A 14505-nucleotide genomic window follows, 5' to 3' on the forward strand; every position below is an offset into this window, starting at 1 on the left:
CAGCCCTATGGTAGTCAGCCCTATGGTAGTCAGCACTGAGCCCTATGGTAGTTAGCCCTATGGTAGTCAGCCCTGAGCCCTATGGTAGTCAGCACTGAGCCCTATGGTAGTCAACCCTATGGTAGTCAGCCCTATGGTAGTCAGCCCTACGGTAGTTAGCGCTGGGCCCTACGGTAGTCAGCACTCAGCCCTATGGTAGTCAGCCCTATGGTAGTCAGCCCTCAGCTCTATGGTAGTTAGCCCTATGGTAGTCAGCCCTGAGCCCTATGGTAGTCAGCCCTGAGCCCTATGGTAGTCAGCACTGAGCCCTATGGTAGTCAACCCTATGGTAGTCAGCCCTATGGTAGTCAGCCCTCAGCCCTATGGTAGTCAGCCCTACGGTAGTTAGCGCTGGGCCCTACGGTAGTCAGCACTCAGCCCTATGGTAGTCAGCCCTATGGTAGTCAGCCCTCAGCTCTATGGTAGTCAGCCCTCAGCTCTCTGGTAGTCAGCCCTATGGTAGTCAGCCCTCAGCCCTATGGTAGTCAGCCCTCAGCTCTATGGTAGTCAGCCCTCAGCTCTATGGTAGTCAGCCCTCAGCCCTATGGTAGTCAGCCCTCAGCCCTATGGTAGTCAGCCCTCAGCTCTATGGTAGTCAGCCCTCAGCTCAAGATGCTCGGTGGTCAAATGTAAAGGTAATGTTAGGTTGGAGTTGACGTGTTTGAATGTTGTTTTTCTGTTAGGTTAGAGTTGACGTGTTTGAATGTTGTTTTTCTGTTAGGTTGGAGTTGACGTGTTTGAATGTTGTTTTTCTGTTAGGTTGGAGTTGACGTGTGTTTGAATGTTGTTTTTCTGTTAGGTTAGAGTTGACATGTGTTTGAATGTTGTTTTTCTGTTAGGTTGGAGTTGACGTTTGAATGTTTTTTTTCTCTTGGAGTTGACATGTTTGAATGTTGTTTTTCTGTTAGGTTGGAGTTGACGTTTGAATGTTGTTTTTCTGTTAGGTTGGAGTTGACGTGTGTTTGAATGTTGTTTTTCTGTTAGGTTGGAGTTGACGTTTGAATGTTGTTTTTCTGTTGGAGTTGACGTGTGTTTGACCGTTGTTTTCCAGGTTCCTCGTCCCTGTCTCCATAGTGATCTGCAATGACATCATGGCCTACCTGTTTGGTTTCTTCTTTGGCAGAACACCACTCATTAAGGTACATTTACTGTATATTGTATTATATTATACACCAAGTGGCCAGTTTATTAGGTACATCACCCTCGTTCACCAAAATGGATGGCTCCTACAGACAGTGAGTCACGTGGCTGTATAAAGCAGGCAGACAGGCATCGAGGCATTCAGTTACTGATCGATTGAGCATTAGAATGGACAAAACTAGTGACCTAAACGACTTTGAGGGTGATATGATCGTCGGTGCCAGGCGTGCCAGATCCAGTATCTAAGAAACGGCAGCCCTCCTAGGCTTTTCACGCACGACAGTGTCTAGGGTTTTACCTAGAATGATGCGACAAACAAAAAAAAACATCCAGTCAGCAGCAGTCCTGTGGGCGAAAAACAGCTCGTCGATGAGAGATCGAAGGAGAATGGGAAGCTGCGTGCAAGCTAACAGGTGAATAACGGCATCTCGGAACGCACAACTTGACGGTCCTCGTCACTGATTGGCTATTGCAGCAGAAGACCACAACGGGGTTCCTCTCTTAACAGCTAAAAACAAGAAGAAACTGCTCCAGTCGGCACGGCAACACCAACACTAGACCATTGAAGAGAGCAAAAACATGGCCTGGTCCGACGAATCCCAGTTCCTGTTGCGTCACGCTGATGGCCGAGTCAGGATTTGGCGTAAGCAGCATCCGTCCATGGATCCATCCTGCTTGGTGTTAACGGTACCGGCTGGTGACGGTGGTTCTGGGGGATGTTTTTTCTATCCTGCCTGGTGTCAACGGTACAGGCTGGTGACGGTGGTTCTGGGGGATGTTTTTTCCATCCTGCCTGGTGTCAACGGTACCGGCTGGTGACGGTGGTTCTGGGGGATGTTTTTTCCATCCTGCCTGGTGTCAACGGTACCGGCTGGTGACGGTGGTTCTGGGGGATGTTTTTTCCATCCTGCCTGGTGTCAACGGTACCGGCTGGTAACGGTGGTTCTGGGGGATGTTTTTCTGGCACAGGTAGGCCTGTAAATGTAGGCATATTTGAACACAGACATACTTTTTCTAAAAAGTAAATATATCCATAAAATATCCATGTGACATTGTTATACAAGGATATATCATGACATTTCAAATTATTCATTTAAATAAAAACAAACTTTTTCAATATAGTTTTTAATGACTCGTGACCCAATTAAAACAACAGACCGGTACCATGAAGCTTGTTGTTTCCAGTATGTTGTACGTTGGCCAATCAAAGTGACTAACTTCACAGTCAGAGGCGTCATGTGTAGCAGGAGTTCACTAATACAGATGAAAATAAAATCACAGAATTAAAAGTGAAAATAATGAAGGAGTATGCTACAACGTGCAACCAACAGGTAGGCGGTTTTTTAAAATGAATCTGTTTGGGGGGGAGAAAGTGTAGTGTGTAACGTTAGCCTAGCTAGCTAGCTAGCTTCCGTAGGCTACTCCATTCAAGACCGCCACATGTAACGTTAGCCTAGCTAGCTAGCTAGCTTCCGTAGGCTACTCCATTCAAGACCGCCACATGTAACGTTAGCCTAGCTAGCTAGCTAGCTTCTGTAGGCTACTCCATTCAAGACCGCCACATGTAACGTTAGCCTAGCTAGCTAGCTAGCTTCTGTAGGCTACTCCATTCAAGACCGCCACATGTAACGTTAGCCTAGCTAGCTAGCTAGCTTCTGTAGGCTACTCCATTCAAGACCGCCACATGTAACGTTAGCCTAGCTAGCTAGCTAGCTTCTGTAGGCTACTCCATTCAAGACCGCCACATGTAACGTTAGCCTAGCTAGCTAGCTAGCTTCTGTAGGCTACTCCATTCAAGACCGCCACATGTAACGTTAGCCTAGCTAGCTAGCTAGCTTCTGTAGGCTACTCCATTCAAGACCGCCACATGTAACGTTAGCCTAGCTAGCTAGCTAGCTTCTGTAGGCTACTCCATTCAAGACCGCCACATGTAACGTTAGCCTAGCTAGCTAGCTAGCTTCTGTAAGCTACTCCATTCAAGACCGCCACTGTTTTGAATTGATGATACATTTTTTTGGGCTGCTATAACTTACCGAATCTTGGCTGGCAGAAATAGGGCTCAGCTCAGGTTACAAAATGTAAGTTTTAAAAAATCACAACTTATTTAAAATATCCAGATATCAGAAAATGTATGATAGTATTAAAATAGTAAAATGATTTATACTAGTATACACACACACACACACACACACTGAGAAACAGTCAGACATTTTTCAGTATAGCCACAGGACAGATACATGACCTTTTCCTTTCCCATTGGAGTTGAGTCACATGCAGATCTGGGTTAGGATGGACACACACACACACACACCCTGTTACTCACACACCCTGTTATAGGCCAGGGTGGGCTGGGTGGAAACGCAATGTCATCACTGTGTTGAAACACTGCGAAATAGGGGTGTGAACGTTTAAAAGTTAAAACTTATAAATTAAATTGGGATTCTTAAACATTTAAATAAAAATACCCAACCTGAAAAACAGTTTTTTTTTTTTTAACTGCACTGTGATTTAAATGTTATCATAAAACTACCACTAACAGGTTCCGATCATCATAAAGGGTTTTTATATAAATATATATATATGTGTATTCTCAGTGTGTGTACTAGTATAAATATATATATATATATATTTTTTTTTACAAAAACCTAATGCCACAATGCTGTAACTTTAGTAGGAGGATATTGATTAAAATAGTTATACTTTATTATCCAGAGCTGTACTGGATGAGGGAGAGATTCTGTTGTGTGAAACCCATCATCTGTCTGGGTGGCTGGTCTCAGACGATCCTGCAGGTGAAGAAGCCGGTTGTGGACTTCCTGGGCTGGTGTTGATTACTTACCCGTGGTCTGCTGTTGTGAGGCCGGTTGTGGACTTCCTGGGCTGGTGTTGATTACTTACCCGTGGTCTGCTGTTGTGAGGCCGGTTGTGGACTTCCTGGGCTGGCGTTGCTTACTTACCCGTGGTCTGCTGTTGTGAGGCCGGTTGGACGTACTGCCAAATTCTCTCAAATTAGGTGACCTATGGTAGAGAAATTAACAATAAATTATCTGGCAACCGCTCTGATGGAAATTCCTGCAGTCACAGCATGCCAATTTGCACAACCCTTCAAAACTTGAGACATTTGTGGCGTTGTGTTGTGTGACAAAACTGCACATTTTAGAGTAGCCTTTTATTGTCCCCAGCACAAGGTGCACCTGTGTAATGATCGTGCTTCTTGATTTGCCACACATGTCAGGTGGATTGATTATCCTGACAAATGATAAAATGATCTCTAACAGGGATGTAAAACAAATGTGTGCACAACATTTTGAGAGAAATATTTTTTTTTAATGAGTATTAAACATTTCTGAGATCTTTTATTTCAGCTCATGAAACATGGGACCAAAACTTTACATGTTTTATATTTTTGTTCAGTGTACATGGTCCCCCCTGTCTTGACTGCATCAAATACCATACAACTCTCCTTCCGTGGCCTCCAATTGCTCTTAAATACAAGTAAAACTAAATGCATGCTCTTCAACCGATCGCTGCCTGCACCTACCCGCCTGTCCAACATCACTACTCTGGACGGCTCTGACTTAGAATACGTGGACAACTACAAATACTTAGGTGTCTGGTTAGACGGTAAACTCTCCTTCCAGACCCATATCAAACATCTCCAATCCAAAGTTAAATCTAGAATTGGCTTCCTATTTCGCAACAAAGCATCCTTCACTCATGCTGCCAAACATACCCTTGTAAAACTGACCATCCTACCAATCCTTGACTTTGGCGATGTCATCTATAAAATAGCCTCCAACACTCTACTCAACAAATTGGATGCAGTCTATCACAGTGCAATCCGTTTTGTCACCAAAGCCCCATATACTACCCACCATAGCGACCTGTACGCTCTCGTTGGCTGGCCCTCGCTTCATACTCGTCGCCAAACCCACTGGCTCCATGTCATCTACAAGACCCTGCTAGGTAAAGTCCCCCCTTATCTCAGCTCGCTGGTCACCATAGCATCTCCCACCTGTAGCACACGCTCCAGCAGGTATATCTCTCTAGTCACCCCCAAAACCAATTCTTTCTTTGGCCGCCTCTCCTTCCAGTTCTCTGCTGCCAATGACTGGAACGAACTACAAAAATCTCTGAAACTGGAAACACTTATCTCCCTCACTAGCTTTAAGCACCAACTGTCAGAGCAGCTCACAGATTACTGCACCTGTACATAGCCCACCTATAATTTAGCCCAAACAACTACCTCTTTCCCAACTGTATTTAATTAATTTATTTATTTTGCTCCTTTGCACCCCATTATTTGTATTTCTACTTTGCACATTCTTCCATTGCAATACTACCATTCCAGTGTTTTACTTGCTATATTGTATTTACTTTGCCACCATGGCCTTTTTTGCCTTTACCTCCCTTCTCACCTAATTTGCTCACATCGTATATAGACTTGTTTATGCTGTATTATTGACTGTATGTTTGTTTTACTCCATGTGTAACTCTGTGTCGTTGTATCTGTCGAACTGCTTTGCTTTATCTTGGCCAGGTCGAAATTGTAAATGAGAACTTGTTCTCAACTTGACTACCTGGTTAAATAAAGGTGAAATAAAAAATAAAAACCGAGAGTAGCTAGCCAGCTAACGTTAGCTAGGCTAATTGAGACTACATAACTTCAACTGTGCGTTTTCTCCCCGTCCCGAATCCTACAGTAAATAACTCCGTTCAGATGAATAAGTAGCAGTCTTCCTGATGGCTCCTTGGTGTTGTAGCCTGTCCTTCTCATTTAGTTCTGTCATTTTTAATTCAATCTTCCATTGATTAGCCTAGATATCTCTTCATAACTTGGAACAGGGAGGCTGTAACTCTGACTGTAGCCTAGTGCTGGTTTGTTGACTTGCGACTGGATGACGACAACAAGCTGACATGGCACCACTCTCGTGAAAAGCAAGAGAACCAGCAGTATAAATTATACCATTTTCTATCTCCGCGGGAAGCGTGACGTTAACCATCTGCATTGTTGAATTCATGTGGCATTTTATGATTCTTATCGTTTAAATTATTATTATTTTTTTACTTTTTTTTTCTCTTTACAAAATGTTTCATTTGTCTCACCCATAGTGTGAAACACTGTCATTCCTGTTTGAAAGATGGCCTCTGTTCCTGTATCTGTCTCTATTCGACGCCACAATTCAGTTTCCTAGTCACTCAGTTCAGGAAGTAGAATTTGCCATTTTAAAATCGATTTATGCATTTAAAAAAAAAAAAATACCTCCGTGAAGTGAAATAATGATCATAACACGCGTTAAAAATGAAATGTATTAGTATTATTATTATTGTTGTTGTTATTTATTACAGCTGTCTCCCAAGAAGACGTGGGAGGGATTCATAGGAGGGTTCTTTGGAACCCTGGTCTTTGGATTCATAGTGAGTATTACAGTAAAACAGCATGGTACTAGTATGGAATAAAGATTAATAACATGGTAATAGTATGGAATAAAGTTTAATAACATGGAATAAAGATTAATAACATGGAATAAAGATGAATAACATGGTAATGGTATGGAATAAAGATTAATAACATGGTACTAGTATGGAATAAAGATTAATAACATGGTACTAGTATGGAATAAAGATTAATAACATGGAATAAAGATTAATAACATGGTAATAGCATGGAATAAAGATTAATAACATGGTAATAGTATGGAATAAAGATTAATAACATGGAATAAAGATTAATAACATGGTACTAGTATGGAATAAAGTTTAATAACATGGAATAAAGATTAATAACATGGAACTAGTATGGAATAAAGATTAATAACATGGAATAAAGATTAATAACATGGTACTAGTATGGAATAAAGTTTAATAACATGGTAATGGTATGGAATAACATTTGTGTGTTTCTTCTCTCCTGCTAGCTGGCATACCTGCTAGCTCAGTTCCAGTACTTTGTCTGTCCCGTGGAATACAACAGTGAGACCAACCGTTTCACTGCGGAGTGTGAACCCTCGGACATTTTCGTGATGCACGAGTACACATTGCCCTTCACTGTCCAGAGCATCCTCAGATGGGTAAGGGGACCTTTACAGTTGTAAATTTCATCCCCCCCCCCCACAGAAATCCTGTTTGGGGGATTCCCTAACATCTTATTCTCTGCTGGTCCCAGAAGTCCTCTAACTGGGCAAAGCTGTGGCATTTGGGAATGTTTTGGGGGATTTTGCCACCAGGGCCAAAGGTTATCTGGTCATAGAAGGGCAGCACCTCTAGGCTGAGTGTCTCATTCTACCTCTGTTAAATCACAGCAGTCCTGGGCTCACCTGCTCTGACAAGTAGTGTGCCTTTCCTGTTGGTCCTGGATGGCTTAGACACGAGGCAAACTTTTGTGTTCTTAGGCTGAGTTTTACACAGGCAGTCCAATTCTGGGCAAAAAAAAAGAGCTTATCTGATTGGTCAAAAGACCCAATTAGTGGAAAAAAGATCAGTAATACAGGCATCCTAATTCTGGCCTGGTGAGAACGGAAGTCTGAGAGACCTGCTGTTGTGTGTACTAGACATGATCGATGCTTAATTGTATTTTACTACATGTTGCTCAAACATTTACTTACTAGCTGGTTACAACTAAATAGTTGTGCTTGTTTCAATGAATCCAAGGGAAATGCTAAAGTGTCTGTCTGTCTGTCTGCCTCCCACTGTCTGCCTGCCTCTGTCTGTCTGCCTCTCTGTCTACCTCTCTGTCTGCCTCTGTCTGTCTGCCTGTCTGTCTGTCTGCCTGTCTGTCTGCCTGTCTGCCTCTCTGTCTGCCTCTCTGTCTGCCTCTCTGTCTGTCTGCCTGTCTGCCTCTGCCTCTCTGTCTGTCTCTCTGTCTGCCTCTGCCTGCCTCTGCCTCTCTGTCTGTCTCTCTGTCTGCCTCTGTCTGTCTGCCTGCCTTTCTGTCTGCCTGCCTCTGCCTCTCTGTCTGTCTGTCTGTCTGCCTCTCTGTCTGTCTGCCTCTGTCTGCCTCTCTGTCTGACTCTGCCTCTCTGTCTGTCTGCCTCCCACTGTCTGTCTGCCTGCCTCTGCCTCTCTGCCTGCCTCTCTGCCTCCCACTGTCTGTCTGCCTCTCTGTCTGCCTGTCTGTCTGTCTGCCTGCCTCTCTGTCTGGCTCTCTGTCTGTCTGTCTGTACAGAAAACGGTGACCATCTACCCATACCAGATCCACAGCGTGGCTCTCTCCACCTTCGGCTCTCTCATTGGTCCTTTTGGAGGATTCTTCGCCAGTGGATTCAAACGAGCGTTCAAGATTAAAGTGAGAACAGAGACATTACACACACACACACACACACACACACACACACACACAAAGGCCTACGCTTGGCTATGCTTGTTTAATGAACTAAATATTTGTGTAGGATTGTTTCCATGGATACCTTAAAGACATAATCATGATGATTTGTCTGTAAGTAGTCTTGGGCGGTATCCAGATTGTCGTACTGTTCTTCTGCCATCCCGGGGTTTACGGTATTTCCAGCATAGTACACTATAGGGGGCACTAAATACACACACACAAAAAAAGACATTTTTTTGAGTTCTCATTAACACTTTTTAGCTAAATGCTAACGAAGCGAAAACGAACCAACTAATTGCAGACAGGCAAATCCAGCTCATAAAGTTATACAAGTATAGCTAGTAAACATTTTCGGTGAGTGTGGAAATTTACAAGTTGTTTATGCATGCTTTTCTGAAGGAAGAGCAGCATGTGTACACGGAGAAGAGAGGAGGGAAAACAAACACTAGTAGGAAGCACCGGGACAAAATGGCAGCCGTGTAGAACCAATCCAGAGCGCTTTGTCTTCTCCAACACGGCAGAAAGCCCTTCGCCTGATTTTGAATTCAGCCCACTTACCATAGCTAACTAACAAGTAAACCAAAAATCACAGCCGGAGAGTATAGCACATCTTAGACAGTTCTTAAGATATCTGATGGTAAACATTTAGTAGTGAATAACATACAAGTGTAACTTAATCACCTGATTGCGCCACACGAGACTCGACGCTTTGGACTCCCGTTATGCTCGTTACGATGAACACGCGACTGGCTGCCGTTCTGGGAACCTGCGGTGAAGCTTCATAATGTAAAGTTATTGTAACAGGCGACATGAAGGATGCAACCTACTTTAATCTCCTAATGAAGTTGTACAAGTTGACTGCGGGAATTCACTTCATATTCAAATGAATTGAAAAACTTGAAAGAAATAGTATTCAACGGTCTTGAAAAACCATCTCGTGGGTATTTCCAAATATGTTATACTGCTCAAGCCTAGTAGTAACCTCTCTCTCTCCTGTCAGGACCTTCTATGTAGTAACCTCTCTCTCCTGTCAGGACCTTCTCTGTAGTAACCTCTCTCTCTCTCTCCTGTCAGGACCTTCTCTGTAGTAACCTCTCTCTCTCTCTCCTGTCAGGACCTTCTCTGTAGTAACCTCTCTCTGTCCTGTCAGGACCTTCTCTGTAGTAACCTCTCTCTGTCCTGTCAGGACCTTCTCTGTAGTAACCTCTCTCTCTCCCTCTCATGTCAGGACCTTCTCTGTAGTAACCTCTCTCTCCCTCCTGTCAGGACCTTCTCTGTAGTAACCTCTCTCTCTCTCTCATGTCAGGACCTTCTCTGTAGTAACTTCTCTCTCTCTCTCTCTCCCCCCCCTGTCAGGACCTTCTCTGTAGTAACCTCTCTCTCCCTCCTGTCAGGACCTTCTCTGTAGTAACCTCTCTCTCTCTCCCATGTCAGGACCTTCTCTGTAGTAACTTCTCTCTCTCTCTCCCCCCTGTCAGGACCTTCTCTGTAGTAACCTCTCTCTGTCCTGTCAGGACCTTCTCTGTAGTAACCTCTCTCTCTCCCTCTCCTGTCAGGACCTTCTCTGTAGTAACCTCTCTCTCTCTCCTGTCAGGACCTTCTCTGTAGTAACCTCTCTCTCTCTCCTGTCAGGACCTTCTCTGTAGTAACCTCTCTCTCCCCTGTCAGGACCTTCTCTGTAGTAACCTCTCTCTCTCCCTCTCATGTCAGGACCTTCTCTGTAGTAACCTCTCTCTGTCCTGTCAGGACCTTCTATGTAGTAACCTCTCTGTCCTGTCAGGACCTTCTCTGTAGTAACCTCTCTCTCTCTCTCTGTCAGGACCTTCTCAGTAGTAACCTCTCTCTCTCATGTCAGGATCTTCTCTGTAGTAACTTCTCTCTCTCCTGTCAGGACCTTCTCTGTAGTAACCTCTCTCTCTCCCTCCTGTCAGGACCTTCTCTGTAGTAACCTCTCTCTCTCTCCTGTCAGGACCTTCTCTGTAGTAACCTCTCTCTCTCCTCTCCTGTCAGGACCTTCTCTGTAGTAACCTCTCTCTCTCTCTCCTGTCAGGACCTTCTCTGTAGTAACCTCTCTCTCTCTCCTGTCAGGACCTTCTCTGTAGTAACCTCTCTCTCCTGTCAGGACCTTCTCTGTAGTAACCTCTCTCTCTCTCCTGTCAGGACCTTCTCTGTAGTAACCTCTCTCTCTCTCCTGTCAGGACCTTCTCTGTAGTAACCTCTCTCTCTCCTGTCAGGACCTTCTCTGTAGTAACCTCTCTCTCTCTCTCCTGTCAGGACCTTCTCTGTAGTAACCTCTCTCTCCTCTCCTGTCAGGACCTTCTCTGTAGTAACCTCTCTCTCTCTCCTGTCAGGACCTTCTCTGTAGTAACCTCTCTCTGTCCTGTCAGGACCTTCTCTGTAGTAACCTCTCTCTCCTGTCAGGACCTTCTCTGTAGTAACCTCTCTCTCTCTCTCCTGCCAGGACCTTCTCTGTAGTAACCTCTCTCTCTCCCTCCTGTCAGGACCTTCTCTGTAGTAACCTCTCTCTCTCTCTCCTGTCAGGACCTTCTCTGTAGTCAGGACCTTCTCTGTAGTAACCTCTCTCTCTCCTGTCAGGACTTCTCTCCTGTCAGGACCTTCTCTCCATGTCAGGACCTTCTCTGTAGTAACCTCTCTCTCTCTCTCTCTCCTGTCAGGAGACCTCCCTGGTCCTGTCAGGACCTTCTCTGTAGTAACTACCTTCACTCACGTTCTCTCTCCTGTCAGGACCTTCTCTAGCCAGCTAGTAACTTCACTTTAACTCCAGCTCATCAGTCAGGATCTTCTCTGCCAGACAAATACCCATAATGCTCTACTCCTGTCAGGACCTTCTCTGTAGTAACCTCTCTCTCTCCCTTATGTCAGGACCTTCTCTGTAGTAACCTCTCTCTCTCAATTAGGTGTCAGGACCTTCTCTGAAAAGCTGAGTAACCTCTCTCCTTCATAGTCAGGACCTGACATCAATCTGTCAGTATGGATGCTGACATCAATTCATCTCAGTCAGACAGCTTCTCTGTAGTAACCTTTCTGGTCCAGGACCTTCATCTGTCCTCTTCATCTTCCTGTCAGGACCTTGACATCAATTCATAGTAACCTCTGGATCCATCTCAATTCATAGTCAGGACCTTCTCTGAGTCCTCTCTCTCTCTTATGTCAGGACCTTCTCTGTAGTAACCTCCATCTCTCTCATGTCAGGACCTTCTCTGTCCATGACATCAATTCTCTCTCTCTTATGGATCCAGGACCAATTCTAGTCAGTTTAATCCATGACTCAATTCTAGTCAGATTTCTGTAGTAACCTCTCTCTCCTGTCAGGACCTTCTCTGTATAACCTCTCACCTCTAGTCCTTTATGGATCAGGACCTTCTAGTCAGATAGTAACCTGACTCTCCATGTCAGGACCATTCTCTGTAGTAACCAAAATCTTCATCTCAGATTTCCTGCCAGGACCTTCTCTGTAGTAACCTCACTGACCAGTCTCAGAGTCCCTCCTGTCAGGACCAGTCATCTGTAGAGTAACCTCTCTCACTCTCCACTGACCAGTCATGTCAGGACCTTCTCTGTAGTAATCCACTGACCAGTCATGGCAGAGTCCCTCCTGTCAGGACCTTCTCTCACTAGTAACCAGTCATCTCAGAGTAGCCCGGTCAGGACCTTCTCTGTCATGGCAGAGTAGCCCGGTCACGTGATCTCTCACTCCAGTCATGGCAGAGTAGCCCGGTCAGGACCTTCTCTGTAGTCAACAGAGTAGCTCTCTCACGTGATCTTCCCCAGTCATGGCAGAGAGCCTTTCTCTGTAGTCAAGAGTAGCCTCACGCGATCTCTCCAGTCTGGCAGAGTAGCCTGTCAGGACCTTTCTCTGTAGAGTAACCTCTCTCTCTTCTCCAGTCAGGCAGAGTCTCTGTCACGTAATCTTCACTGGCCAGTCATCAGAGTCCTGTCAGGACCTTCTCATGGCAGAGTAGCCTCACGTGATCTCACTGACCAGTCCAGAGTGTCAGGACCTTCTCTGGCAGAGTAACCTCACGTGATCTTCTCTCCAGTCATCAGAGTCCCGTCAGGATCTTCACTGACCAGTCATGGCAGAGTCCCTGGTCACGTGATCTTCACTGGCCAGTCATGGCAGAGTAGCCCGGTCACGTGATCTGTCAGTCATGGCAGAGTGGCCCGGTACCTTCACTGGCCAGTCATACATAGCCAGCCAGTCATCAGAGTAGCCCGGGTCACGTCATCTTTGAAGTCATGGCAGAGTAGCCACGCTTCATCCAGGTAAGGGTCTTCACTTCATGGCAGACCTAGCCACTGCCAGTCATCAGAGTAACGGGTCTTCACTGACCAGTCATAACCTAGCCAGCTTCATCAGGTAAGGGTCTTCACTTTAACCTAGCCAGCTTCATCAGGTAGAGTAGCCCGTCACTTTCACTGGCCAGTCATGGCAGAGTAGCCCGGGTCATCAGGTCAAGAGTAGCCATCAGGTAAAAATCTTCACTGGCCAGTCATGGCAGATAAATCTTCCTGACCAGTCATGGCAGAGTAGCCCGACGTGATCTTCACTGATAAAGAGAGCCCGGTCACAATAATAATCTTCACTGACCAGTCATGGCAGAGTAGCCCGGTCACGTGATCTTCACTGACCAGTCATGGCAGAGTAGCCCGGTCACGTGATCTTCACTGACCAGTCATGGCAGAGTAGCCCGGTCACGTGATCTTCACTGGCCAGTCATGGCAGAGTAGCCCGGTCACGTGATCTTCACTGGCCAGTCATGGCAGAGTAGCCCGGTCACGTGATCTTCACTGACCAGTCATGGCAGAGTAGCCCGGTCACGTGATCTTCACTGGCCAGTCATGGCAGAGTAGCCCGGTCACGTGATCTTCACTGGCCAGTCATGGCAGAGTAGCCCGGTCACGTGATCTTCACTGGCCAGTCATGGCAGAGTAGCCCGGTCACGTGATCTTCACTGACCAGTCATGGCAGAGTAGCCCGGTCACGTGATCTTCACTGACCAGTCATGGCAGAGTAGCCCGGTCACGTGATCTTCACTGACCAGTCATGGCAGAGTAGCCCGGTCACCCGTGATCTTCACTGACCAGTCATGGCAGAGTAGCCCGGTCACGTGATCTTCACTGGCCAGTCATGGCAGAGTAGCCCGGTCACGTGATCTTCACTGGCCAGTCATGGCAGAGTAGCCCGGTCACGTGATCTTCACTGGCCAGTCATGGCAGAGTAGCCCGGTCACGTGATCTTCACTGGCCAGTCATGGCAGAGTAGCCCGGTCACGTGATCTTCACTGACCAGTCATGGCAGAGTAGCCCGGTCACGTGATCTTCACTGGCCAGTCATGGCAGAGTAGCCCGGTCACGTGATCTTCACTGGCCAGTCATGGCAGAGTAGCCCGGTCACGTGATCTTCACTGACCAGTCATGGCAGAGTAGCCCGGTCACGTGATCTTCACTGACCAGTCATGGCAGAGTAGCCCGGTCACGTGATCTTCACTGACCAGTCATGGCAGAGTAGCCCGGTCACGTGATCTTCACTGACCAGTCATGGCAGAGTAGCCCGGTCACGTGATCTTCACTGACCAGTCATGGCAGAGTAGCCCGGTCACGTGATCTTCACTGACCAGTCATGGCAGAGTAGCCCGGTCTTCACGTGATCTTCACTGACCAGTCATGGCAGAGTAGCCCGGTCACGTGATCTTCACTGGCCAGTCATGGCAGAGTAGCCCGGTCACGTGATCTTCACTGACCAGTCATGGCAGAGTAGCCCGGTCACGTGATCTTCACTGGCCAGTCATGGCAGAGTAGCCCGGTCACGTGATCTTCACTGGCCAGTCATGGCAGAGTAGCCCGGTCACGTGATCTTCACTGGCCAGTCATGGCAGAGTAGCCCGGTCACGTGATCTTCACTGGCCAGTCATGGCAGAGTAGCCCGGTCACGTGATCTTCACTGACCAGTCATGGCAGAGTAGCCCGGTCACGTGATC

At 46.3% G+C, this 14505-nt stretch overlaps 1 protein-coding gene across 1 annotated transcript in view; it reads left to right on the top strand.

Annotated features, from left to right (window-relative positions):
• The window catches only part of LOC115122973 (phosphatidate cytidylyltransferase 1-like), a 69191-nt gene that overhangs the window by 48876 nt on the left and 5810 nt on the right, over positions 1-14505 (top strand). Inside the window, exons 8-11 of the mRNA XM_065011117.1 lie at positions 1091-1178; positions 6529-6597; positions 7098-7250; positions 8345-8464. Of these exons, the coding sequence (XP_064867189.1) occupies positions 1091-1178; positions 6529-6597; positions 7098-7250; positions 8345-8464 (430 nt within the window). The remainder of the gene's footprint in view (positions 1-1090; positions 1179-6528; positions 6598-7097; positions 7251-8344; positions 8465-14505) is intronic.

Source organism: Oncorhynchus nerka, linkage group LG27 (genome assembly GCF_034236695.1).
Source record: "Oncorhynchus nerka isolate Pitt River linkage group LG27, Oner_Uvic_2.0, whole genome shotgun sequence".
Taxonomy (NCBI): domain Eukaryota; kingdom Metazoa; phylum Chordata; class Actinopteri; order Salmoniformes; family Salmonidae; genus Oncorhynchus; species Oncorhynchus nerka.